Source organism: Heteronotia binoei, chromosome 21 (assembly GCF_032191835.1).
Source record: "Heteronotia binoei isolate CCM8104 ecotype False Entrance Well chromosome 21, APGP_CSIRO_Hbin_v1, whole genome shotgun sequence".
NCBI lineage: Eukaryota > Metazoa > Chordata > Lepidosauria > Squamata > Gekkonidae > Heteronotia > Heteronotia binoei.
In genome coordinates, this window is record NC_083243.1 from 39,344,472 (window position 1) to 39,370,203 (window position 25,732).

A 25,732-nucleotide genomic window follows, 5' to 3' on the forward strand; every position below is an offset into this window, starting at 1 on the left:
CAGTGTGGGCCATTGTTTTTTTAAACTCAGTATAAATATGGCTTGCACCAACACAGAAGGAAATTTTTACAGTAAAGAAAACAGCTGAATGTTATCATTTGTAATATTGCATAAATGAAAACTAATTCTCCATCTCCCTAAATGGAAATATAGCTTATTTAGAAATGCAATGAAAAACATAAAATTAATGGTTTAGGTGTTGTTTTCTGCCCTAGTTCTTTTCTATTGAGTAAAAAAACTGGAAGTGGCTGGGGACATTGTTTACTCATGTTCAGCTGATAATATCCTAAATTTAAAAGAGCAGCATAAAAGGACCACTGCTTTCAGCATTCTGGTAAAAACAGGGCAGTCTGGATGGTAATTTTTCCCTTTTTCAAAAAAAGTTTTGTATATCGCCTTCCTATTTGGGGATGGGTGGAACAATCCCCATCATTACTGGGACCTAAAATCTTTGTGCAACAAGACAGGGTGAAACAGGGTCTACAGGCCAGAGCAGAACTTTTCCGCCTCAGTTCCAAGGTAGGACCAGTCGTTACTGTTGCAGGTCTAAGAGCTGGAAACTAAATTGCTGCAGGTGAGAAAAGAATAGAGAGACCCTGTTATTGCATATGCAACACAGTCCCACTCAAATGAGGATCAGCCTTGACATGGGAAGCAGCACTCTGGAATGGGAGAGACCTGTGGGCCTGACTATGTTACAGTCTGGTCTGTACTCTTGCCTGACACTCTGTGCTGCAGTCCTGCCTGGTCCCTGTAATATAGTGGATTCTATGGATCAATGAGGCTAGGTGGTAGTGAAACATCAGCTCTTTATTGATTTCAGCATAGCAAATGCTAAGCATACCACTGGAGACTGGGCCAACTGGCCAACTATATATACATGTCAGGGTTCCCACGCAAGCACTCTATTGGTCGATTCAAACCAGCAGGGGGCCCGTGATTGGAACAGGGCAGCAGCAGGGATTAGGATCCTGCAGCCCATTGTTCCCAAGTCGTCTGGCTCCAGTGAGCCAGGCAGGAACACCCAATTCAGTTCTCCCTTGAGTCCACATACATAACAGTCCCAAAGGAGGCAAAACCATCCCAAGGCAGTGGGAGGTGTAGGGGCACTGTAAGTAATGCACAGGATTGGGGGCTGGTGGTATTTCTGATGGCTGTAGGCTCCTCAAGAACAACCTTCAGTAAATTATCCAACATCCTTTTTACTTGCCCCCATGATATTCATGGGCTGCTCTTGGCATATTTGTAGTACACATTCTCAGTGAATAACATAGGGATAAGTGAGGGATAAGTGTTCCAAGCAACTGGGAAATGTCCTTACATGTTTCATTGTTTTAAAATGAGGTATTTTTGATTTAATGCTGTCTTTTTCTTTTTAATGTTCTGCTGTTATATTGTTATGCTGATTAATTTAATTGTTTAAAAAGAAAGCAATGGTGTCATGTTACTGATCAGTGTCAGAAACAATATGTCAGAAGTTAACTTGGATGGTGGAGCATTTGACTGATCTTACAGTTTACCATTAACTAAGCATACTTTCACCATTTAGTACTTCCCTCCTAAAATCTTTAGTAGGACCAGCATGTGCCAGCTTTAATGGCAGGTCTGACATTTGCTATAAAAAGTGAATTAACACCAGGAACCTTTGCTATGAGGACCGAAGTATTCATTTTACACCCGTGCGAGGGTTGTTAATGTCACACTTGTTATACTGAAATCCATGGATATGTTTCTGCAACTGAAACTTGGACTGTTGCCTGTTTTCCTCCCAGTTATGTTATGTTTTCTTGGCTTGCTAAACAACCTGCCCTCAGGTCATTTGATCCATTTTCCCAGCACTTATTCAAGGCTGACTTGAAGCCGGTCTGCTAAACAAATACTGCTTCCTTAACCCCCTGACCCTAACTGACCTTGACAAGTCACTTTTAAAGTGGGGGGAGTTCTCTGCTGGCTCACTTCATTTCCGCAGTGTCAGGTTTGAGTTTATCAGTTGGAATAAGTTATGTCCTTACTCCTTGATATATGTACTACATACTTATGGAGCCCCATTTAAAGGCTTGTAGTTATTAGCCCGAGTCATAGACTTAAAAAAATCACATCATCATTTTTGTGTGGGACAGCCGTAGACGTTCCAGAGTTGGCAGGGCTCATATGTTACTTCCTTCTATCAGCTGCAGCCTTGTCCCCCCATGAAAGGTTCAGATGTTCAATATTTAATCAAATAAGACTCCTTTTTTTGTCAGTCTCTTGCTCTGAATTTTGGCACAATGTGGCTCTCTAATTATAAAAAGGTTGCTGACCTCTTATCTCGATGGAAAGTATAATTCATGGAGATGTACAGCACTAGAGTCCATTTGTCACATTCACTTGTACAACCACCATGTACATTCTGTGCGCAGTTTAATGCCTTACATCCCAAAATTTACACCAAGGTAGGGAATAGTTGGGTGGGTCTGCACTGTGCATGGGCTCAGAGGCTACCAAGTACCTCTTTTAAAAAGGTAAAGGTAGTCCCCTGTGCAAGCACCAGTCGTTTCCGACTCTGGGGTGATGTCGCATCACGACATTTTCATGGCAGACTTTTTATGGGGTGGTTTGCCATTGCATTCTCCAGTCATCTTATGACTAATCTCTCAGCACAAGCCATCCATCTTCATAGGTATGCAGGTGGTGCTAGCCTGAGAAGGACAAAAAAAATAAATAGTTAAACCTTGGATATGTGGTTACCACTCTTAGCTATCTTGCTTCTTATGGGGAACTATCTCACACCAGAACTCAATCACAACAGCAGCCATGATTACATGTTGCTGGACCAAGGATAGAATCTCTACACTATGAAACAAAGAAAAGGGGTGTTTTATTTATTTATTTATTTATTTAGTGGACTTATATCCCGCCCTTCTCACCGAAGTGTCTCAGGGCGGTTTTCTGAAATGTGGAGTTTTAAGAATATATAACCTGTTGTTATTCTAACCATCTTTAGGGGTAGGTCTAGAATCAGAGGCCTGCAGTTATAGTCTCTTTTGATCTTTGCTCATTTCATTGTGATTTCAAAATTTTGAATCTCAGTGGACTATGGGGAGAGGCCATGGCTCAGTGGTAGAGCATTTGATGTTCAATACCACAGTTTCTCTAGGTAAAAAGATCAGGTAGTAGATAATGTAAAAGACCTCCATCATAGACCTTGGAGAGCTGCCGCCTGTCTGAGTAGACTGACTTTGATGGATTGATGGTCTGATTCAGTATAAGGTACTTTCGTATGTGACAAATTTCGTTGTCCATAATGAACTCATTTGGTCCTGCTTATCAAGGAGAAGAACAAAGGAGTGAGCAGCAGTGGTTCCCTTTGTCCCCATAGTGCACAAGTGTATTTGTTCATCCCCATATTAATTGGTATGTACAAAACAGAAGACATAAAACTGAGGGAGCCAATAAGCAGCAATGTAACTAGTCCATCAGGAGATATATACTCTTAATGATTAGCTGGTAGCAGCCCATGGGAAGTATGTTACAGCAGAAGTATGAAGCGAAGGGCCTACCTGGGTGGGGACCTGGAACAGCCTTGAAACATCCAAGCCTCCCACAGAAGCAGGGTTTGAGAGATCATTTCCCCACAGTGTTTAATCCTATCTTCCACTTCAGGCTTGGTTCTGTAGTGCACTCCCAGAAGTACAGGAAGAGCCCCAGTACAGGCAGGCACCTTTACTCTCATCTTCATGTTAGTGCCCCCCCACACCTATAGATTATGGGCCTCCAGTTGCCAAAGTTAAAAATGTGCAGATGGTCTCTTAAGAGCTAATTGATGAGACTCATGTCCGAGTCTTAAGGCTGACTTCCCATGTATGGATTTTTCTTCTCCGAGACTGTGGCTTGTTCACCTAGGCAGGCCGACAATCTGTTGGCCAGTAGAACGGAGCATTTTCAAAGGCTGATCATAGTCTGTCTGTTTCTCTTTTTTTAGGAGGTCCTCCAGCAGCTGATCATTATGAATTTGCCGAACGTTTTAACAATTGGCAAAGATCCTCTGTCTGGTGAGTTACCCTGTGATGTTTTTCTCCTCACCCTTTCCAAGTTTAACATAGAAAGTTTATAATATGGAATGGCATTTGCAGCTCCTAGTGGAAATGAGTTGGTACTGAGGAAAAGAAGCAGCAGCAGAAGATAGATGACATCTGACAACTTTGCTGGTTAACCAAACCATGAAGGGCACAGACAAAGGAAAGACATTTCCGATGTATATAAGTGCACTGCTTCCATTGAAATACAGCTCCAAAAATCTTTGGCACAGAGCCATGTGGTTGGGGGTAGAGGGAGAGGTTTCCAGCAAATCAGCATTGTGTCATTGCAGTCATCTGAAAGGTGAAAGAGGCAACAGAGAGTTGTGATTCCAGCTTGAGCGCCTCTTCCCTCTGCAGCATGGAGCGCTAAACCATGTCCTGAAAAGCTGAAATTCTTGGCTACTTTGCCAGCTGAAAGCAAGTGCCCGTGACAAGTTTTTGGACCACCTTTTTATTTCACAAATGGTAAATTAGACTTACCAGAAACATGCAGAAAGGTGGGAGCACTTCCCCCCACCTTACTGTGCTTTGAAAACAGGAACTTGGTTTTACAGGGTTGCACAAGTGCTAACATCTGGCTGATGCCCCTGTGAACAGAACGTAGACCTGAACAGAGACAGTATCATCTCCATGGGTGTGCACTACATAGCTACTGAAAAGCATTTCCATAGTTCATAGAGGTCTTAGCTCCGGGTATGCACCACAGTCATAATTATTTATTTCAAGCATTTTAATTTCTGCGTTCACAGCTGGGAAACTCGTGAGGTAGTGAACAGTTTGGTACATTAAAAACACACAGCACAGTGAGATAAAGCAATAAAACTTGCACTATAAAACTGAAGGATCTAACAGCAATATCGATTGAAACTAAAGCAGAATGGTAAAGCGCTAAAATGACAGCAGTAATAAATAAAATGATACAAGCAGCAAAATGAAGACACAGTAGAGGAGAGAATGTAGCCATTCAGTATTAATATACCAAGATGAAAAATGAAGAACTCACAGTGAGAGGGAAAATGGCCATCTGCAGAATTTTGGTTAAATGCCTGGGCAATAATGGTAATAATAAGTTTGCAGCTGGCATGAAAAGCTCAAATGATCTGATTCAAGTCAAATGGATGTTGTGAGTGTGTCACTGGTAATCCATGAATCAGGGTTTAATTTGAGCTGGAAGATGATAGTTTCAGTGCTGTACCAGCCAAAATAGTGTGGAGTTGAGTGGATTTGGAGGAGCATTTAAGTTCTGTGTTCACAGCTGGCAAACTTGAGGTAGTGAACAGTTTGGTACATTAAAAACACATAGCACAGCGAGATAAAGCAATAAAACTTGCACTATAAAACTGAAGGATCTAACAGCTGTATCAGTTGAAACTAAAGCAGGTTGAAACTAAAGCAAAAGCTATTTGCTAGGTGAGGGTTTTCCAGCAGGGATTGAGGAGGATATTTTATATGGTGAAGTGGAATTGATGATGTTAAATTGATGGTAGGTACCAGGGCCTACACTACCCCTTTTTCTCAGGCCTTTGTGCTTCTCTCTCCCAGCTGCTTCTGGCATCTGTATTTCCTGTTCTTTCAAGGCATTCGTGTTGTAGGACTGCACACCTGGTCATAAACTACACAGAGTTCTTTTTTCACTGACAGTTGCTTTGAGGATTCTGCTCCTCAGGGCTTCCCTTTGGCTTTTCTTTTAATTGGATTCTGGCCAGGAGCCAACTGAACTTTTAAACTTTCAACTTAATTTCTTTTATCCCTTTCCTTACTTTTGAACTTCTCAAGTTTTCTTTGGGCGTAGTACATATTTTGCATTGAGAATAAGCTCTTGTTCCTTTTAAAAGGACTGCGTAGTTAAGGAAAAATTAACCAGACTTTCCTCCCCTAAGTCATATAGATTGTGGTTTCTTTTTAGGTCCAATCTTCTCTTTGCCAAAGCAGTATGACCTTTACCTTACATTGTTTATCTGGAAAATGTATATACCGCATCTTTTGGAGATTTGTACATCTGTATACAACCTGACAAATTTAAGAAGCAATTAATACAGACTAGGATACTAAAACATGTGCAGAGTGCTTTTCCATCACTAAATCCAATACCTATATATATGGAATGTGTGACTTTCAGGCAAGAATTTACTAGCATGTCATCTGAGGTAGAAACAGCTCTTGTTTTTTTTGCCTTTGCAGCTTTTCTTCCATCAGCTAGGCCCTGTTCACACGTTATCATGATTCCATGTACAGCCTGTATGTTATGTGCATACACCTGTTTGTAAGAAAGACCAAATGTGCATTCACTTTACAAATGAACCAATACCTGGATTCGTGTGGGGTTTCAATCACACACACATGCATTGAACGTAACATGAGAATTTTCAGTTCATGTCTAAAGAAATATCAAAAGTACATGGATTGTACATGCATCCATTGTAATTTATGAAAAAAGCTCTAGTACCTCAAAGCTCATTTGCTGCTAGTTAGGCAGCATGTTAAAGAGCATCTGCCACAAGTTGGGAATGGAGAGGAAGGGAAAAAGAAAGCTAAATGCCTGTATAGGGAAGAAAGGAAGAAGACTGGAGTGAGGAGAATAAGGAAGAGGGAGACAATAAATTAGTCACTATGCGTGGATCTTTTACTAAGACAACATGTAATTCAGAACTGGGTCTGTGTATCTATTAAGGTTGCAGGCCCATTGTGCGATATTCATTGAGTTAATGCCTGAGCTCCAAGATCATTGTTGGACTACTGCCAAGGCAATGTAACCCATCTCTCCCAGCATTCATGTCTCTAAAAAGTCTAAAGGGGTTTTTATAATTATTTTGTTGCTTGTTTGCATATTTTGTACAAATTGTTCGTATTCCCTCCCCCTTCTCCTTGCAAAATTGTAGACAGTTGCATCCATTTTTACTTTGGGCAAACAATGTTAAAAATTGATAATGTTTAACATGCTGCTGAAAGAGGAATAAACAGCTGGCCAGGAATGAAACAAATACCAGGGCCTCCAAACTGAGGTTTATGTGTAGTGGCAGAACTTGGTTATCTTATACAGGTCAGGAAATCTGATGACTAACCTGCTGGAACTCAGCTGGATCCTCTGGCTTTTATGTGACAAAATCTATTCATGCTTTTAAAAAAAAGAAAAACAAAACCCTTGCACTTGCTGAAGAAAGGTATGGGGAGATGCAGTAAACTGAACTCTTTTCTTCAGAGAGCCAGTTTGGTGTAGTGGTTAAGTAGTGGTTTATCTGGGAGAACCGGGTTTGATTCCCCACTCCTCCACTTGCAGCTGCTGGAATGGCCTTGGGTCAGCCATAGCTCTGGCAGAGGTTGTCCTTGAAAAGGCAGCTGCTGTGAGAGCCCTCTCAGCCCCACTCACCTCACAGAGCATCTGTTGTGGGGGAGGAAGATAAAGGAGATTGTGAGCCACTCTGAGATTTGGAGTAGAGGGTGGGATATAAATTCAATGTTGTCATCTTCTTCTTCAGTGAAATGGCAAAGAGGATGGTGCAGATCTGGTGACAAGTGCTGCTGGTGACATGTTATTACAGGGGTTACTGCTCTAAGCTAGATAGCCCATACTAACCTAGGCTCATCAGACCTTGGAAGCTAAGCAAAGTCAGTCTTGCATGGGAGACCACCAAGGAAGCCAAAGGTTGTCATGCAGAGGTGGGCAGTGGCAAACCAGCTCTGTACAGCTCTTGCCTTGAAGCCTTCATGAGGGGTCACCACAAGCTGGTTGGGACTTGACTGCACTTTCTACCACCTCATAAGTTATTGCATTTTTCTTGTGAGGAAATTGCACAGCATGTGGCATCTTCAGTGCTATTCCAGATCAACTTTTTAATATGTTTATCACACATTCGCCCTGTCTTTAAATAGTAGAGCTCATGAATTCTTCTGGCTTCGATTTTTTGCGGTAGGATAAAATATTCTAGTGTGGACATTCCATATATGAAAAAAACCCTTCTGTAGCCACATCTGATATTTGCCTTGACTAGTCATGGTGGCAAGGAAATAGGGCAATGTATGCTTGGATTAGGTTTAGGAGTGTAACTAAAAGAGGCTCCATAGAATCTTTGGCTTGGCCTCTTGCCAGTATTCCGGCATTGTCTTCTTCCCAACCTATTTTAATTTTATTTTTTTACATTTATTTAAAACATTTGAATCCCATTTTCCACAGATATAGGGTCCCCAAGGCTGGGACCATGAATTGACTTTTTTAAGAAAAAAAAGTTTTCAAACTTAGTTCAAGTTTATTGTTACAGTCAATGACCAGCTCATGCAATCAATTTGCATAAAGCATTTGAAAACATAAAGTTAGTCCAATAGTACCATTCAGAAAGGGTATCTGAGACTATAACAAAAAAGGATAAAGCAGCACTAAAATTCATATAAAATTTAGTTAAAATAAAGCTTTAAAACTTAGTCTATTTGCCACATATATTATGTTCCTTGAGAGCCTGGGCACAATATCTAGCCACCTGCCTTGTTAACTGATGGTTCCTGTTAAAAAGGAAAATTTTAAAAAAGTTTTGTGTTTATGTCCTTTATAAAGTTTATATCTCCGCTACCTGGTATTACATTTTATGACACACATGGCCCAGCCTGACAAGGTCTCATTTATGTCTAATCTGGCTCTCATAACAAATTAGTTTGACGCCACTGCTCTAATCACTACACTATATGTGTACACATACACACAAGATTGCTGTCTGTTCCCCAAGCGTAAATATGTTCAGACACTTCTCATTCTTGGGGGCCCATGCACTAACACAATGGAAATGGCACCCTGTTGTCAGCTGTACTGGTCATATTGTTCAGGGGGAGAGAGGAGGCAAAGGCATGCAGATTTAAATTTCTCTGCACTTAGCCCTTAAGTGTACAATCTGTAGTTGCCACCACTGAATTATCAGTAAATAACCAGAGTTATAATTTCCAGGTTATCTGTCCAAATTTCATCCGGGTGTAGTAAAAATATTCGGACAGATCTCTGCAGAATTGTGACTCACTGAACTATGTTTCTCCTTGATAATACCTCCATCTCCCTAAATTTGTATTGTCCTGGTCAAGCAGCAGTGACCAAAGGTTTTATTTAGCCTCTTGTAGGGCAGCAGGATCCATGGCTGGTCGTTCTGCTTGATGGGTCACAAGTTATGCTATCTGTTTAGGATTTTAGTGGTGAAACTTGTTTGGACATGGTGTGCATGTTACTGATCACTTAGAGAGTTTTGAAAGCCCATTTAATACCCCTGTTAGAAGAAAAATCAGTTTCTTCCTCTTGAAAACAGTCCAAGAAAATAAAAAGTCCTTGACACAGATGAGGAAATCAAGAAGCATTCTTCTCACAATCACTAATAAATGCCTGGAGAAGTTTTTTTTTCCCTTATTATGAATGTTCAGAATTAAACTTCCACTTGTGTATTTACTTTTCAGGGCCTGTTTCCTTCCTCGTTTTGTTTCATAACTCTGTGGGGTGACAAAATGTAGTATAGTGCAGAGTATGATCTTCCTCCTTTGAATTGAAAAGTCAGGGTGGGCTAAATCGATTGCTGCTCATTTTGGAAATTTATTGCCAACACAGTTGCAAAAGGATCCAGCCTTGAACTCCACTTTTCCTGACTGTATACAGTTTGTAGCCTCTCTTCCACCTATGATATTTCTGTGAATTCCAAGTCAGTTTGGGCTAATCTCCTAGGGGCTATTACCAAGCCTGGAGAAAGATGAGTTAAGATTAAAAACATGAAATATGGAAAATTACACACACATACACACACAAAATCAGAAGTCTTCCTAGTTTGCCCGCAGATTGAAAAAATAATTGGTTTTCTTTTGGGGAGGGGAGGGGGGCGGTCCAGACTGAATACAGATTGTAGACTTTGAAGCTTCTACTTCTTTTGGTTTTATGACTTCTGTATGCTGAATTCCCCGCTCTGCCATGAAGCCAGCTTGACGACCGTGGGCCTAGCATCCTCTCTCCACCTAGAGTTGGTTGCAATGATAAAATGTGAAGGAAAGAACCACGTATACTGCCTTGAGCTTCTCAAAGGAAGGGCGGGGATTGAAATGAAACCTTGGAGGCACTAAACTCAGCTGCTGTGGGGCTATGGAATGTTTATGAGCGCTCCAACTGTTCAGACATTACTGATAACACAGAAGGTCTTGGGGACTGCTTTAGATTTATTGGGAAGCAGCATTCAGAATAATAGAATCAATCCTATCACAGTGTTAGACAACTGATAAAAGTATATGCAGTGATGGGAGAACGAGGAGGCATTTAGAAGGTTAATTGTGGTTGTGTGTGAGTGAATGGGAATGGTGCCAGAATATTGCAAACAAGCAAAAATTTCTAGAAATTTATTCATAGGCATTAGCAATTGCCTTGTGAAGAAATGACAGCAATATGGATAAATTAAATGGCTTGTCTTTGAACCTTTATAGTTTTCATTTCCCACCAGGCTCGTCTTTTCCCCACCTCCTTATTTTATTTCTTCGCAGGGAGGGTGCTATAATCTCTTTCTCTGCCTCCTTCAGCAATCCCACCATCTGCTTCTCACCATCCCTTTCCTGTGTGAGTGTGGGGGGTCTGCAGCCCAGTACTGTAGAGAGGCTTCCAGAATCCAGGTTTTATTCACTTGAGGCATAAAGGCTCTGTAGGGAGCAGATGGCTTCTGTGCAAATCCTGGGTTTAATGGCTCAGTGACCTGGTGGGACAGTGGCTGCCTTGGAATTCTCAGGAAAGAAGGAAAATGCTGTTGTGTTAACTTTTACAGATTGACCATCCCCTTTAAGAACCTTGTGGTGCTTTAAGGACTAAGTTTTGTAGGCAAGTGAGGTTCATCAGAGTCATGAGGAAGATGGAGAACTGGAGGGGGAGGTACGTGCTTGAGTTACCATGAAGGGGGGGGGGGGGGAAGCCCTGACAGATGATGCAAGTGCCTAAAATGCTGCATCATGAAACATTCATGCACTACCTGATCTAAACATGGTTTACCTATTCTGAAGCTTCAAAGTACGAATACTGATTGATCATTCTAATTCTAATGAAAGGGCTATTGTTTCCTCTAGCAGTGCTGCTGGATAAAATTCTTAAGGATCCTAGAAAAGAATTTCAGGGAGATTCTGTTTATTTGCAATTTTCCATTTTTATCTAAAATGAGACGTGACATATAGAAATACACAGAATAAGTGGATATGTAATTCTTGCATTTTGTGTTCCATATAAATAATTATTTAAGGGTTCTTGCTCATCCCACTTCACGTCACTATTTAAAGTGTGGCTATTTTTTTTTTCTGCAGTAGGTTTATGGTATCAGTTTTTCCTCAGTTATGTGCATCACATTCAGTTCTCACTAGAAAAGAACAAAGCTTCCCCTCAGAATTGATATATTTTGGTGGGAGGTGGCAAATGTATGTTTTCCCCATCTGAAGGGAAAAGTGTGACTCTTTAGGAAACATGCTCCACCACCTGCTTGTTCTGCTGATTTTCCTCTGAGGATGGTTCTTTTGTCTCCAGGGGGTCTTCTTGTCTGATGGATCTTGCTCTTAATATGAGCAATTACCATTTAATTACCAGAACGATGTCACCATCCCAGACCGCAGGGCAAGCATCTCAACAGTGGAAATCACAACAATGGGCACTATTCATTGCACTAGTGCTGGTCTCAAAAAGTAAAAGATGAAGTAGTATACACAAGATATTAACCAAATGATGTGCGTTTCAAAGTATGCAGCCAAGTTCTAGACAAGCATACAAAGTCGTAAACTGGATTTGATTTATTATGATTAAAAGGATGCATTTGTAATCCATTTAATCTGGATATTTGCTTTTGAGGGGTAATAAATCAAGCACTGCAGCATTCTCCTGTTATAAACATATACAAAACCTTTAAGAGACTTTAATTAAGTAGACTATATGGGTATGTTAATATGGGGACTGATTATTGCTGCTAGTGCAAAATAGATATGCCTAATGTGGATACTACCATGGTATTCTAATATAACTTTATACTGAAATATAGCCTGATTATTTTATTTTGCATGTATATCAAGGAACTGAACTAGTGCCTGATAATGCAATAACCATCTGTTGGGATTGTGGCCCTTCAGGTTAGCTCCCTTCAGTCTTTGGGCCACATTTAGTTTGGAATCTTGCTTAACACAGCTGCTGACAGAAGAAGTGTTGGTTTTGCGTATCCCCTCCCTCACACTTTTTCTGAGGGTCCTCCCTCCCTCAGGAACATCATTTCAGTGGACATTTTGTGCTGCAACATGAGGGGATGGTGAGAAAGTCATACAGACATATGGAAGTCCTTCAGATAGTAGTAATTTTCAAGGGACACCAAGCCTTGGGCTACTACACAATTGTGACCTATCAAGCCAAAACCACAAAACTGTATAATTAGCCTGCCAGTACCTCCCTGGGATTGATTCATAAAACAAGAAGCTGTGAAGCACCTGATAAATCACAATGCAGGTATGGCAGACTGCATTTGGCTTCATGGGTTACAAGTTTTGCATTCCCTATAAGGTGCTTAGGCTTGGTTAAAAGGTTTAGAATGATGGACCGAGATACATCAGACTGCAGATAAAGTCACTGGAGTATCATCTATTGAAACGTTCCTGTATTCAAAACTCCCTGCATGTAGAAAACCAGCACCTTCTTTCCTCTTGTACTAGTTTTTTTTTAAAAAAATTGATGGATTTTACCCCAGAAAACAAGCATTCAGGAGGCAGAATATCTACCACCTATTCTGTCTATTCTGTCTAGTCTATTCTGCATCTCTGGAGTAACAGCTACAGAGAGTGGTACCTCAATATCACCCCATTCTCCTGCATGTGTGAACTGGCACTCAGTCTTACCAAAGCAGAACAGTTGGTAGATGAAATACATAGTCACACAAAGAATATATCAAAGGAGACTGCAAGGAGTCAGCCGTACTTGCTGAGTAAGTTCCACAGTGTTCTATGTAGACTATGAACACACAGTGCTCAATGTATTCATTACAGGTAAAGTTTGGTCTACCTCCCACCCCTACCATCAGGGGAGGGCGGGATACAAATATAATAAAATAAATAATAAACAAGTGAATGAATAAATAAATAAAATTCTTAATTTTTGCATATATGTGTGCCTCTTAAATCTTGTGTTTGCTACAGAACCAGGGCTGGCCCTAGACTTTTTACAAGGTGGTTTGCCATTGCCTTCCCCAGTCATCTGCGCTTTCCCCCCAGCAAGCTGGGTACTCATTTTACAGACCTCGGAAGGATGGAAGGCTGAGTCAACCTCAAGCCAGCTACCTGAAACCCAACTGCAGTACTGCAGCTTTAACACTCTGCGCCACGGGACTCTTCTTGAAAACGTTGTGAAAGCAACGTCACCCCAGAGTCGGAAATGACTGGTGCTTGCACAGGGGACCTTTCCTTTCCTAAAATCTTGTGCTTGCTACAGAACCAGGGCTGGCCTTAGACTGACACCCTAGGCAAGGATAACCTCTGGCACACACACCCCTGCACTGATACTGTCACCAAGTCACATGGGGGGGCACCCAATTTGACGGCCCCAGAAGACCAGCACCCAAGGCAGTTGCTGAGTTTGCCTAGTGGCAGGGCTGGCCCTGTAAAGAACCATGCATCAGAAAAGGGGATCTAGTTTCCTGATCTGATTCTGCAGTGTGAATTTAAAGTACTATGCTGCTATGCTTTAGATTACATGAGTATAATGTCTGTGTAGTCCTCTTAATGTAGAAAAACACCTAGCTCAGCTTTGGGATAAAGTAATGGAGAACCACACTTAATATACCTTCCAGCTTCCACACCATTTGGCAGGAGCAGAAGATGTCTTTTAAAGAGCTGCCAACAACTTAATCACACATTTGCTGAATTTGTTTTTGCTTGTCTCCTATTATCCCTGACAGTGTCTAATAATAATTCCATTGTGCAGTCTCACTTGTGCATCTGTCATTCAGATGGAAGTGAGGAAGAGCATAGGATTTTTGTGAAAATTAAAGCCATGATCATACAGTAATCAAAGCTTGATGTGGTTCTCTGCTGTGAGATCACTCAGTGCTTGTTTTTGTATACAAGAGAACTTGATTTGAAGTTATTTGTAATACAGGTCATCAATTAAATTATGGTTTGCCTTTTTGTGTGTTACAAGGAGCACAAGTGTACCTTTTTGGATAACTTCTTTAAAAGTAAACATTAAGAAATACAGGGAGGAAGATAATGCCACTGTATGGAGGGTTATAATGTCTTGTTTTCTTAAAATGAAAATGGGGTGAGGAGGTAACAGAACTAATTCATAGTGCAATTCTATGCAAATTTACTCAAGTTGAAGATTGGAGTAATTCTGCACAAAAGTGTGCTGGAAATTGAATTATTGGAGCCTTAGATATAAATAATTGTGCAAATTATTGCACCAAGGAAAGGAAAGGTCCCCTGTGCAAGCACCGTCGTTTCCGACTCTGGGGTGATGTTGCTTTCACAACGTTTTCAAAGCAGACTTTTTATGGGGTGGTTTGCCATTGCCTTCCCCAGTCACCTTCGCTTTCCCCCCAGCAAGCTGAGTTTTTACCAACCTCGGAAGAATGGAAGGCTGAGTCAACCTTGAGCCAGCTTCCACTGGGGATTGAACTCAGGTCATGAGCAGAGGGCTCTGACTGCAGTACTGCAGCTTTAACACTCTGCCACTAAAATGCCAGCATTCTTTGGGGTCCCTTCATTTTAGTTTGGATTTGGAAATTCTCTTTAAGGGGGACTTGTTTATGGAGACTTTCTCTTACTTTTATGCTTTAAAGGAGCATAGGATGAATGCTGAGAATAGAATGCAGGCTAATAAAGGTAATAAAAACAGCTCTTTCCCAGCTCCCTTACCAGCTTCTGCTACAGTGATTATTTTTTCAACGCTGAATTTCATCCTGAGTCAATTAGTAATTAGGCCACTTTGCCATTTGGAAATCTAAATGTCTGCACCAATCAATTTTCATTTGTGTTTCCTGAGGATAGCATTATAGCAGGGGTGGCCAACAGTAGCTCTCCAGATGTTTTTTTGCCTACAACTCCCATCAGCCCCAGCCAGCATGGCCAATGGCTGGGGCTGATGGGAGTTGTAGGCAAAAAACATCTGGAGATCTACCGTTGGCCACCCCTGCATTATAACCTTGCATTGCAAAACATAATGTATTTCGTGCAAAGGGTTCACTCAGGTATTGATTTACTCCTTTACCCTCTCCTCATGCATTTTAGGACAGAGGAGTGAGATCCTTGCCATCTCTGGGGTTTTGTGTGTAAAGTGCCATCAAGTTACAGCTGATTTATGATGACCCTATAGGGTTTTCAAGGCAAGAGACAAACAGCTAGTTTGGTATTGCCTTCCTCTGTATAGTGACCCTAGAATTCCTTGGTGGTCTCCCATCCAAATACTAACAAAGGTTGGTCTCTGGGTTTTAGAATATGTTCAAAAATATGTTCACACTCTGTAAGCTGCCCTGAGCCTGCCTCAGTGGGGAGGGCGGGGTATAAATAAAATATTATTATTATTATTATTATTATTATTATTATTATTATTATTATTATTATTATTATAATAAAAATGTTTCCAGTTTCCCCCAGATTTTCAGTGTGCTATATTTCATTTTTACAAAGAACATGCAAATACCCCTGATTTCTTTCCAAACATCTGTAACCATGTGGTTGGTTAATCTACATTCTGCTTGGACAGAATGAAGGTGGTGATTTCTCTCTTATTTAGCATAAAAGGAAGTCTGTCTGGGTGGTTGCTGTAGCAGGTATGCTCGCAGCCTGTATTATTAAGTGCGTATTATTTACGTGTCCACCACCCAGGCTCCAGTGGTTCCGGGGTATAAGGCAGCTTGTGTGTGGTCTTTGCTTTTCTTCCTCAACACGAATGGGGAATTGTTCAAATATTAACAAATAAAGCCAGGAATTTTGTTTTTGTTGAGGCTGCCAAAGCAGGAGGCTTTTACGCTGCAGGGGCATTATAAGCTTTTAATGCATAGCAGTAAAAATTAAATACAAGCAGTAAAGCAGGTAAAGTTCCAAGTGCCTGTCAATTATTTCCATTGCACATATTGACCCAGAAGGCAGGAAGAAGTTTTCTTACAAACACACCACGCTGCCTTATATTGGGTTAGGCCAGTGATCCATTTGGGTCAGAATTGTCTGCACATCATTTCCTATGCCAGTTTGGTGTAGTGGTTAAGTGCTTGGACTCTGAGAGAACCAGGTTTGATTCCCCACTCCTCCAGTTGCAGCTGCTGGAATGGCCTTGGGTCAGCCATAGCTATCACAGAGCTTGTCCTTGAAAGGGCAGCTTCTGTGAGAGCTCTCTCAGCCCCACCGACCTCACAGAGTGTTTGTTGTGGGGGAGGAAGATAAAGGAGATTGTGAGCGGCTCTGAGTGGAGCGTGGAATATGAATCCAATGTCGTCGTCATCTTCTTCAAGTAAATGGGCTAGAGTTCTGGTAGAATATCTGTTTCAGCCTAAGCAGAGTTTCTGGTGCATGTGTTGAAGATCAGCCTCATGTTAGCCGCAGTACCCGGGTGTAAGTTCTTTGAGCTTGTCTTTCATTTCATCTTCAGACATGTTGTTGGCAAACTTAGAAATGTTTTAATACAGACGCTAGGCAATCTTTTAAGGGACAGGAGTGGGGGGAATGACGATTGTGACAGGAATAAGGCCAGGGAACTGTTTCTGTGAAAGGCAGACTTGATGATGTTCTCAGTATTTTGGCCCTGATCCAGGAAAGCACTTAAGCAGATTAGCTGTCTTGTTCACAGTTAGATGACTACTTTTGTGCATGAATTAAGCAGTAGCTTAAAATTCATTGTGAGACCCAGAGAACTTCAGAAGTGGAAGTTGCTTTCATATGCTAAAATGTGAGATTTGGGGCATTTTGAAATGCTGACTGTGTTTAAATTTTGTGGTTTTTGGCTTAATCTTGAATATGCATCATTTACACAAATCATGTTCTGATGCTGCTGGTAGCTGAGTTGGTGCTGCAAAGTGCAGAACCCAAGGGTGGAATTGATAAAAATCATAGAACCATAAAGCTGGAAGGAGCTATACCAGTGTGCCCTCTAAGAATTAGTGTGAGTTAGCTCATAGCTTTTTAGCCTCCGGCTCATGCATTTTTCTCTTAGCTCAGGAAAAATGGCCTCAAAACAAATCAATTTATGCAGTAGCTCATGACTTTAATGCCAGTTGCTCACATGACTCCATAGCATAGAGGGAGTATTGCACTATACAGGCCATCTAGTCCAATGTAGGATCACCCTAAATAATCCTAGACAAGTGTTCGTCCAGCCACTTTTTGAAGATTGCCAGTGGGAGTGGGGTGGGGATAACTCATCACCTCCCTAGTCAGCTGATTCCACTGCTGACTAGTCAGCTGATTCCACTTACTAGTTTCTTATTTTCAGCTCCTCTTCTGTGTCTCGTCCTGCAGCTGTCCTCTTGTTTCAGAATGGATATAAACCAATGCTGGTAATGTACAAGAGCCTGGCAGCTGTGGCCAAGGAGCAGAAAGGAGGAATTGTAGGACAGGGATGAAGAAGACCAGGATTCAGTTCACTGCTCAGTCCTGAAGCTTACCGGGTGGAGATGGATCAGCCACTATTGCTTCAGTCAAACCCGCTCTTGACCTTTTCCCACTTTACTATACACAGAACATCTGAAGTTCAGATCCCCAGCATCTCTGTTTAAAGATTCTTTTGTAGCAGGTGCTGAGAAAGTTCTTTCTCTGCCCACGACCTTGAGAACTGGTGCCAGAGTGGACAGTGCAGAGTTCAGTGGGCCAATTCAGTTTGTGGCAGTTCATATATGGTGGTGAGAAGTGCTGTAAATTCATAGCTGACTTATTGCAACCCTGTAAGGTTTTCGAGGCAAGTTCATATATAAAGGTAAAGGTAGTCCCCTGTGCAAGCACCAGTCGTTTCCGACTCTGGGGTGATATTGCATCACGAAATTTACACGGCAGACTTTTTACAGGCTTAATCTATTGGGTTTGCCATTGCCTTCCCCAGTCATCTACACTTCCCCCCCCCCACCCCCAGCAAGCTGGGTACTCATTTTACTGACCTCGGAAGGATGGAAGGCTGAGTCAACCTTGAGTCAGCTACCTGAATCCAGCTTCCACCGGGATCGAACTCAGGTCGTGAGCAGAGAGTTCGAATTGCAGTTCTGCAGCTGTATCACTCTGAGCCACAGGTCTGTAGTTCATATATACACAGTCATATGATATTATAATGAACACTTGGAGCTCTGAGGTTGGAGTTGCATGCACAGACACAACGAAGGGATGACCTCCATGCCTTTGGTTCTCTCCAAAACCAGAAAGCCTGTCCTGATCACTTATATGTGCAGATTTTTAAAAGTATATAGCTCCCTGCTTGAGTTCAGCTGAACTTGGAGGCAGTGCACACAGTGTTGCTTTCCTCTCCCCCATGCGTTCATTGTAATGCCTGCACAGGGCTACTTTTGCAAGGTCCGGTCACTGAGTGAAGATCAGTAGTTCTTAACCTTTAATCCCCTACTGACCATGAAGTACACATTATCACCAGTGCTTCCTAAGTTAAGGAACATACTAGGATACAAAAAGCATGCCAAACAAGTTGCAGCCGAGTTATGGTGACCCCATAGAGTTTCAAGGCAAGAGATGTACAGAGGTGGCTTCCCATTGCCACCCTCTGTGTAGTGACCCTGGTATCCTTTTATGGCCTCCCATCGATATACTAACTAGGGCCAACCCTGTTTATCTTCCACAATCTGAAAAGATTGAGCTAGCTTGGGTTTATTCATGTCAGAGCAAGGCAACAGTACTAAGTAATATTTATATACAGATTTCAGGTGTACTTTCTATGTCCTGGAAGAGTGTCAGCTAACTCCTGAATGTTAGACTTGGTATCTCTTTTCTGTGGCTTTTAAGGCCAACAATGTTAACAGAAAGAGACTCTTGTTCTGAAAAGTATTACTAAAGGCCTCTGAGGGAGAACTCACAGGGGCCAGTCCTGACTAGGGCTGCCAGTTCCTGGTTGGTGGGAACTTCTTGGATACTCTGTGGTGGAGTTTGAGGAGGGCATAGGAGTTAGGGCTTCAGAGCAGGGTCTGCCTTTCTCACAATACAAGAACTCATGCGCATTCAATGAAATTGCTGAGCAGACAGGTTAAAACGGATAAAAGGAAGTACTTCACCCAAAGGGTGATTAACATGTGGAATTCACTGCCACAGGAGGTGGTGGCGGCCACAAGCAGAGCCACCTTCAAGAGGGGTTTAGATAAAAATATGGAGCAGAGGTCCATCAGTGGCTGTTAGCCACAGTGTGTGTGTGTGTGTATATATTTTTGGCCTCTGTGTGACACAGAATGTTGGACTGGATGGACCATTGGCCTGATCTAACATGGCTTCTCTTATGTTCTTATGCCTGACACAGGTTCTTGCAGTGGAAGCTGACTGGGTGATTTCAGATAGGTCACAGACTTCCACCCTAACTTACCTTGCAGGGTTCTGGTGTAGACTGAATAGGGGAAGAGGAGAATGATGTAAACTTATTTGGTCCCCCACCCAATGTGGAAAGGGACGGGGGAGGTGATGGAAAGGTGAAATCGGAGGGGCAGATGCAGGGAAGGAGATAGGGTTGCCAACTCTAGGTTAGGATCTGGGATTTTATCCTCATGGTGGAGTGAGCAGTATCAAACAAGTATCCTTGGCTGGCTGTCAAAAACCATTTCAAATGGGAAAAAGGAACTGCTTAATATCTGGAACACCATTTGCCTAAAAAGTCTGAATGTTTCCAAGATTTGTAGATTGATTCTTGAAGGGTATGCAGACCCTATTAAGAATTAGGCTGCATTTAAATCATTGGGTATTGCATCATCGTTGTAATCATTTGCACTGGAACTGGTTCGGCAACAGTGGAAAATCCAGTTATGAGTTATTGTTACTGTGTTGTATCCAGTGATGCATGAATGCAGCCTCTCAATTGAGATGTCTTTGTGGGTTTTTTACCCTTCAAGCAGACAAGCCTTGATTTTAATTGCTCCTGGAGAGGCTGTGTGGGAGCTAAAGCACTGTTGGAAAGCTGGAATAAACTGCAGTGTTTTAACAAGTAGATAAGAATGCATGATGATGCCCCATAGCAGCTATTCATTGGTACCAAGAAACTATGCTAATTTACCTCAACCATATAAAAATCATAAACTTCCCCTCCTTTCTCAAGTGCACGTTATGGCAAGTTATGAGATGTAACAGAAGAGGATGGATTGCTGTTATGTGAATGAGCCTAAGGCTCACATGTACCTTTCTCCCATCAAATGCAGCAAACCAGTTTATGTCCATATTGCCTCTGCATCCAAACCATGAAAACTCTGTTTTGCGCTAGTCCTGCAAATCTAGATTCAGCACTGTAGCTTAATCCTGGTTTGCAGGGGAAAAAATACAAACTGAAGTTTGCTATTTCACATATCACAGCAAATGATGACTTATCACCAAAGCAGAAGCACCTCCTCAGAATCATGGTGGTGTCTACAGATTTTTGCCATTTGGTTTGCTAGGTTTTTAAACACACTCAGTTTACTTTTAGGGGAGGTTTCTTAGCAAATATAAGAGCTGAAAAGTTTAACCATACAAGCAGAAAATTTCAAAAATGTAAGCTTCAAATTACACTGTAAGTCCTCTGAAAAACTTAAGGGATATGCCACTTCTTGAGAAGTGCTTTGCTTCTCAGTTCTAGTTCATAAATTGTTGCTCTTAAAATATCTTTATATCTTTTGTATTTGGACTCATTTTTGTCTCTTAGGTAAAAGTATGGATGAAATTAAAAAGCTGCTGTTGCTGGTGTTGGGTTGTGCTGTGCAGGTGAGTCTATTACCACTTTACTATTTTAAAAGCTACAATTAAGACAGATGTTCATAGAACTGATAAACTAAGATATACTAATTGCCTAAAGACCTTAATCTATCTTTGTCCCAGGCACTTTGCAGTAGTACACTTAGCTCTTACACATTTCCGGTAAGTAAAATGCACCCAACACAGCCAATGTTCAGACAAATTGGCTGATGGTAATTATTACTGATATAATCCCTTCAGTAACTGAGAATAAGGTTTTGTGCATCTAACTTCAGAAGGTAGCTATGTTGGTCTGCAGTAGAACAGCTAGACTTGTCCTGTAGCACCTCATATTTGATGAGGGGGGGCTTTAATTCTCGAAAGCATATACTCTGCACTCCATGGAACAAGATCCCCGACCCAAAGGACACCCACCTAGCCTCAACCAGAGCCAGGGCTTTTTCTGCCATGGCCCCAATCTGGTGGAACATGGTCCCACCAGAATCAGGGCCCTGCAGGATCTGTTGCCATTCCACAGGGCCTGTAAAACAGAACTGTTCTGCCAGGTCTTTGGCTGAGGCAGCCGGGCGTCCAGGAGGACCTTAGCCCACCCCACTTCCACTGCTGGCACTGTAGATATTGCTGAAGTACCATCTGCCAGTTTATGTAGTCCAGTTTATGAAGGTGGAAGCCAGCGCTTCCAGCTGGAAACCCTGTATTTTATAGAAATTGTATAGTTTTATTGATGTTAAACTGTTACACTGATTCGATAATAAATAAATAAATAAATAAAGGTATATTGTTGGCCTCTAAAGTGCTACTGGACTCAAATCTAGGTCTTTCGTTGTGCATCTGACATTCTAGCTCACAAAAGCTTATGGCAGAATACATTTGTCTTCAAGGTACCACTAAGCTCATTCTATCATTTTTGCTGTAATAGACTAACATGACTACTACTCTGAAATGAATAAATCAGAAAGCTAATTAACAGTGTAATGGTGATATGCTGTCAGTAGAACTAGCTGAACTCCCTGTCAAGAGAAAGTATGAGGTTTAAATGGTGCATATTTGTCCAGGCTTGGGATAACTACTGGTCTGCCACATCAATTCTTTGAATAGTTTGAATAGTCTATCCCTTGTCAGTCATGCTGATGTAAGAGTTATAATGGATCATTGGTCAGCCTCCTGTATCTATGGAGTAGGGAGCAATGTAGAGATTCTTCACCCTTTATCCTCAAATGTCCTCAACTCCAGACTCAGGAAACTGGAGAACATCCAAGGGTGCGGTAGATGTATCGAAATTCAGAGTCGGCTCTTGGCAGTGTCTGTGTAACAGTGTACATCTTCCTCTCCCTTGGCAGTGTCTGTGTAACAGTGTACATCTTCCTCTCCCAAACATTTACTCTCATGTGCTCAGGTTATCAAAAAAGGTGCCAAAGGGGAGAAAGTACCAGAGGTCTCTGTATACCATTGTATTGCAGAGGTCATGTGTGCAGAGGACTTCTCCACTCTCCCTTTGTTGCATAATCATCTGAACAAAGTGAGGTGTAGCTGATGAACATTTTTTGTGCCACATCAATTTACTAGAGCAGGGGTGGCCAAACTGTGGCTCTTTCATACATATTGTGTGGCTCTTGAAGACCCTACCACCCCATTGGCTGGCTTGAGGAAGGCATTTCTCTCTTTAAATCACTGTGCCAAGGCAACTTGGGGAATGCATTTAAAATAGCTTTCTTTACACCTCTCCCTCCCCTCATATATCTTCCTTCCCTCCTTCTTCCCTCCCTTGTGACTCTCAAACATCTGATGTGTATTCTATGTTAAGCAAGTTTGGCCACCTCTGTATTAGACTGTAAGAAGACTTGGTTATTGTTTTTTGAGAGACTTGTTGCTTCAATGTTTGAACTTTGTAAGAGGAACATCAAAGGGAGATAGTAGTTTGTACATTTATACAGCAACCATATGGCTAACGTCTTCAACAAAAATGTGTGTGTGAAGGGAAGGACCTTGCAGAAGATGATGGTCATGAAAAGCCTAACAAGGCTGGTATTTTTTTTCCTCTGTTGTTCCTTGTTGACATGTGGGAACCTGTGCACAAAGTATGTGGAACAAGATAGATTAAGAGAAGGAACGGATTTGTTCCATAAAGGATTGCCTTAACTTGTCCCCCTGCTTCAATACCATTTTGAACTAGTGAGCATGATGAATATATTCACAGTAAAGCGATCTGAAGAGCATATTGTAGTAATCTTCCAGGATTATTTTGCATTCTTAAAATGCTTAATGCTTAAAACATATTGTTCGGGGGTTTTTTAAAAGGGAGTTTTCTTTTGTGAAACTGATGATGGATAGAATTTGATGTAGAATCATCTGCTAGACTTCAATAAATATTTCATCAGTGGATTGCAGATTCACATAGTACAAACTCTCAAAATATGTGACAATTAACTAAAGAAAAGAACCAGTGTTCTGTGCACCAGAGCTTTGTGTCTGGAATGCCACTTAGGGGTGGCTTAGTAAACAACAAAAGCATCACCAGCCAGCCTGTGCTTATTATTTGACCTTCTTTCTATGATGCCTGACAAATGTTCTTGTCATGCTTTAGGACACTCAATCCTGCTTGGCTGTGTCAAGTCAATTATGTCAGGAACACTCTCCCTTTATATGGCTGTGCCAGTCTTGGTACTTTCTAATTGTTATGTTTCTAACAGAAGATTGGTCTTTGTGATATGCCTGTTATAGTTCCACTTCAACAACATTGAAGTCAGTGTCATACTTCTGGTTGTTTCAGAGAATAGCTGTGCTGGACTGCAGTAGAATAGCTAGATTTGAGTCAGATCCAATGAGGGGAGCTTTGATTCTCAAACGTTTATACCACAAATCTTGGTCTCCAAGATACTGTTAAGTTTGACTCTGATATTTCTGGTTGTAATGTGCAAACTAGTTAAGCTGGCAGTTCATTATAAACCTATTATCTTTAATGAAATTAAATAATTTAAAGTGCAAATGTATTTACTGAACTGCTTTGAATGTTTCACAACTTGAATTGGACATGGTGGACATTTTAGGAGGGAAAGCCCTTCAGTAGATTAAAGGTCTGGAACTGGTGTGTTTAAAGGGTCACTGGTATCTACTTCAACCTGCCTGCCAAATTAGGTCTCCCTTCAAAGCCCTTTTATGTGTGCCCATATCTTCACAGGCAAGGTGAGTGCTAACAAAGGTAACAAAGGTAAAGGTAATCCCCTCTGCAAGCACTAGTCATTTCCGACTCTGGGGTGATGTTGCTTTCATAGTGTTTTCATGGCAAACTTTTTACGAGGTGGTTTGCGATTGCCTTCTCCAGTCATTTACACTTTACCCCCAGCAAGCTGGGTACTCATTTTACTGACCTCGGAAGGATGGAAGGCTGAGTCAACCATGAGCCAGCTATTTGAATCCAGCTTCCGCCAGGATCGAACTCAGTCGTGAGCAGAGCTTGGACTGCAGCAGTAGTGCAACTTACCACTCTGCGCCACGGGTACTGTAGCACTCTCTCCACATGTCTGTTTTCCAGATGCTTACTTAACCAACTTACTTTTAGGTACCAGGTTAAGACCCAGGTTTGTTCACCCTGGTTTAGATTTATTCATCCATGTTTTGATAAAGTTCCTCATCAAAGGCTCCTTAGAAAGCTTGAGAATCATGGAGTAAAAGGACAGGTCCTCTTGTGGATCAAAAACTGGCTGAGTAATAGGAAGCAGAGAGTGAGTATAAATGGGCAGTCTTCGCAGTGGAGGACGGTAAGCAGTGGGGTGCCGCAGGGCTCGGTACTGGGTCCCATGCTTTTTAACTTGTTCATAAATGATTTAGAGTTCGGAGTGAGCAGTGAAGTGGCCAAGTTTGCGGATGACACTAAATTGTTCAGGGTGGTGAGAACCAGAGAGGATTGTGAGGAACTCCAAAGGGATCTGTTGAGGCTGGGTGAGTGGGCGTCAACGTGGCAGATGCGGTTCAATGTGGCCAAGTGCAAAGTAATGCACATTGGGGCTAAGAATCCCAGCTACAAATACAAGTTGATGGGGTGTGAACTGGCAGAGACTGATCAAGAGAGAGATCTTGGGGTCATGATAGATAACTCACTGAAAGTGTCAAGACAGTGTGCGTTTGCAATAAAAAAGGCCAATGCCATGCTGGGAATTATTAGGAAGGGAATTGAAAACAAATCAGCCAGTATCATAATGCCCCTGTATAAATCGATGGTGCGGTCTCATTTGGAGTACTGTGTGCAGTTCTGGTCGCCGCACCTCAAAAAGGATATTATAGCTTTAGAGAAGGTGCAGAGAAGGGCAACTAGAATGATTAAAGGGCTGGAGCACTTTCCCTATGAAGAAAGGTTGAAACGCTTGGGACTCTTTAGCTTGGAGAAACGTCGACTGCGGGGTGACATGATAGAGGTTTACAAGATAATGCATGGAATGGAGAAAGTAGAGAAAGAAGTACTTTTCTCCCTTTCTCACAATACAAGAACTCGTGGGCATTCGATGAAATTGCTGAGCAGACAGGTTAAGACGGATAAAAGGAAGTACTTCTTCACCCAAAGGGTGATTAACATGTGGAATTCACTGCCACAGGAGGTGGTGGCGGCCACAAGTATAGCCACCTTCAAGAGGGGTTTAGATAAAAATATGGAGCACAGGTCCATCAGTGGCTATTAGCCACAGTGTATGGAGCACAGGTCCACCAGTGGCTATTAGCCACAGTGTATGTGTGTATATAACATTTTTTGCCACTGTGTGACACAGAGTGTTGGACTTGATGGGCCGTTGGCCTGATCCAACATGGCTTCTCTTATGTTCTTA

General features: G+C 41.8%; 1 protein-coding gene across 3 annotated transcripts in view; it reads left to right on the forward strand.

The window, feature by feature from the left end:
• Nucleotides 1–25,732, forward strand: part of CCDC88C (coiled-coil domain containing 88C) — a 158,204-nt gene that overhangs the window by 65,830 nt on the left and 66,642 nt on the right. For all 3 annotated transcript variants that reach the window (XR_009556660.1, XM_060263332.1, XM_060263333.1), the window contains exons 4-5: nt 3,962–4,031; nt 20,866–20,924. Coding sequence is in view for 2 of the 3 variants with exons in the window: in XM_060263332.1 (XP_060119315.1) it covers nt 3,962–4,031; nt 20,866–20,924 (129 nt within the window). In the remaining variant the exon portion in view is untranslated. The remainder of the gene's footprint in view (nt 1–3,961; nt 4,032–20,865; nt 20,925–25,732) is intronic.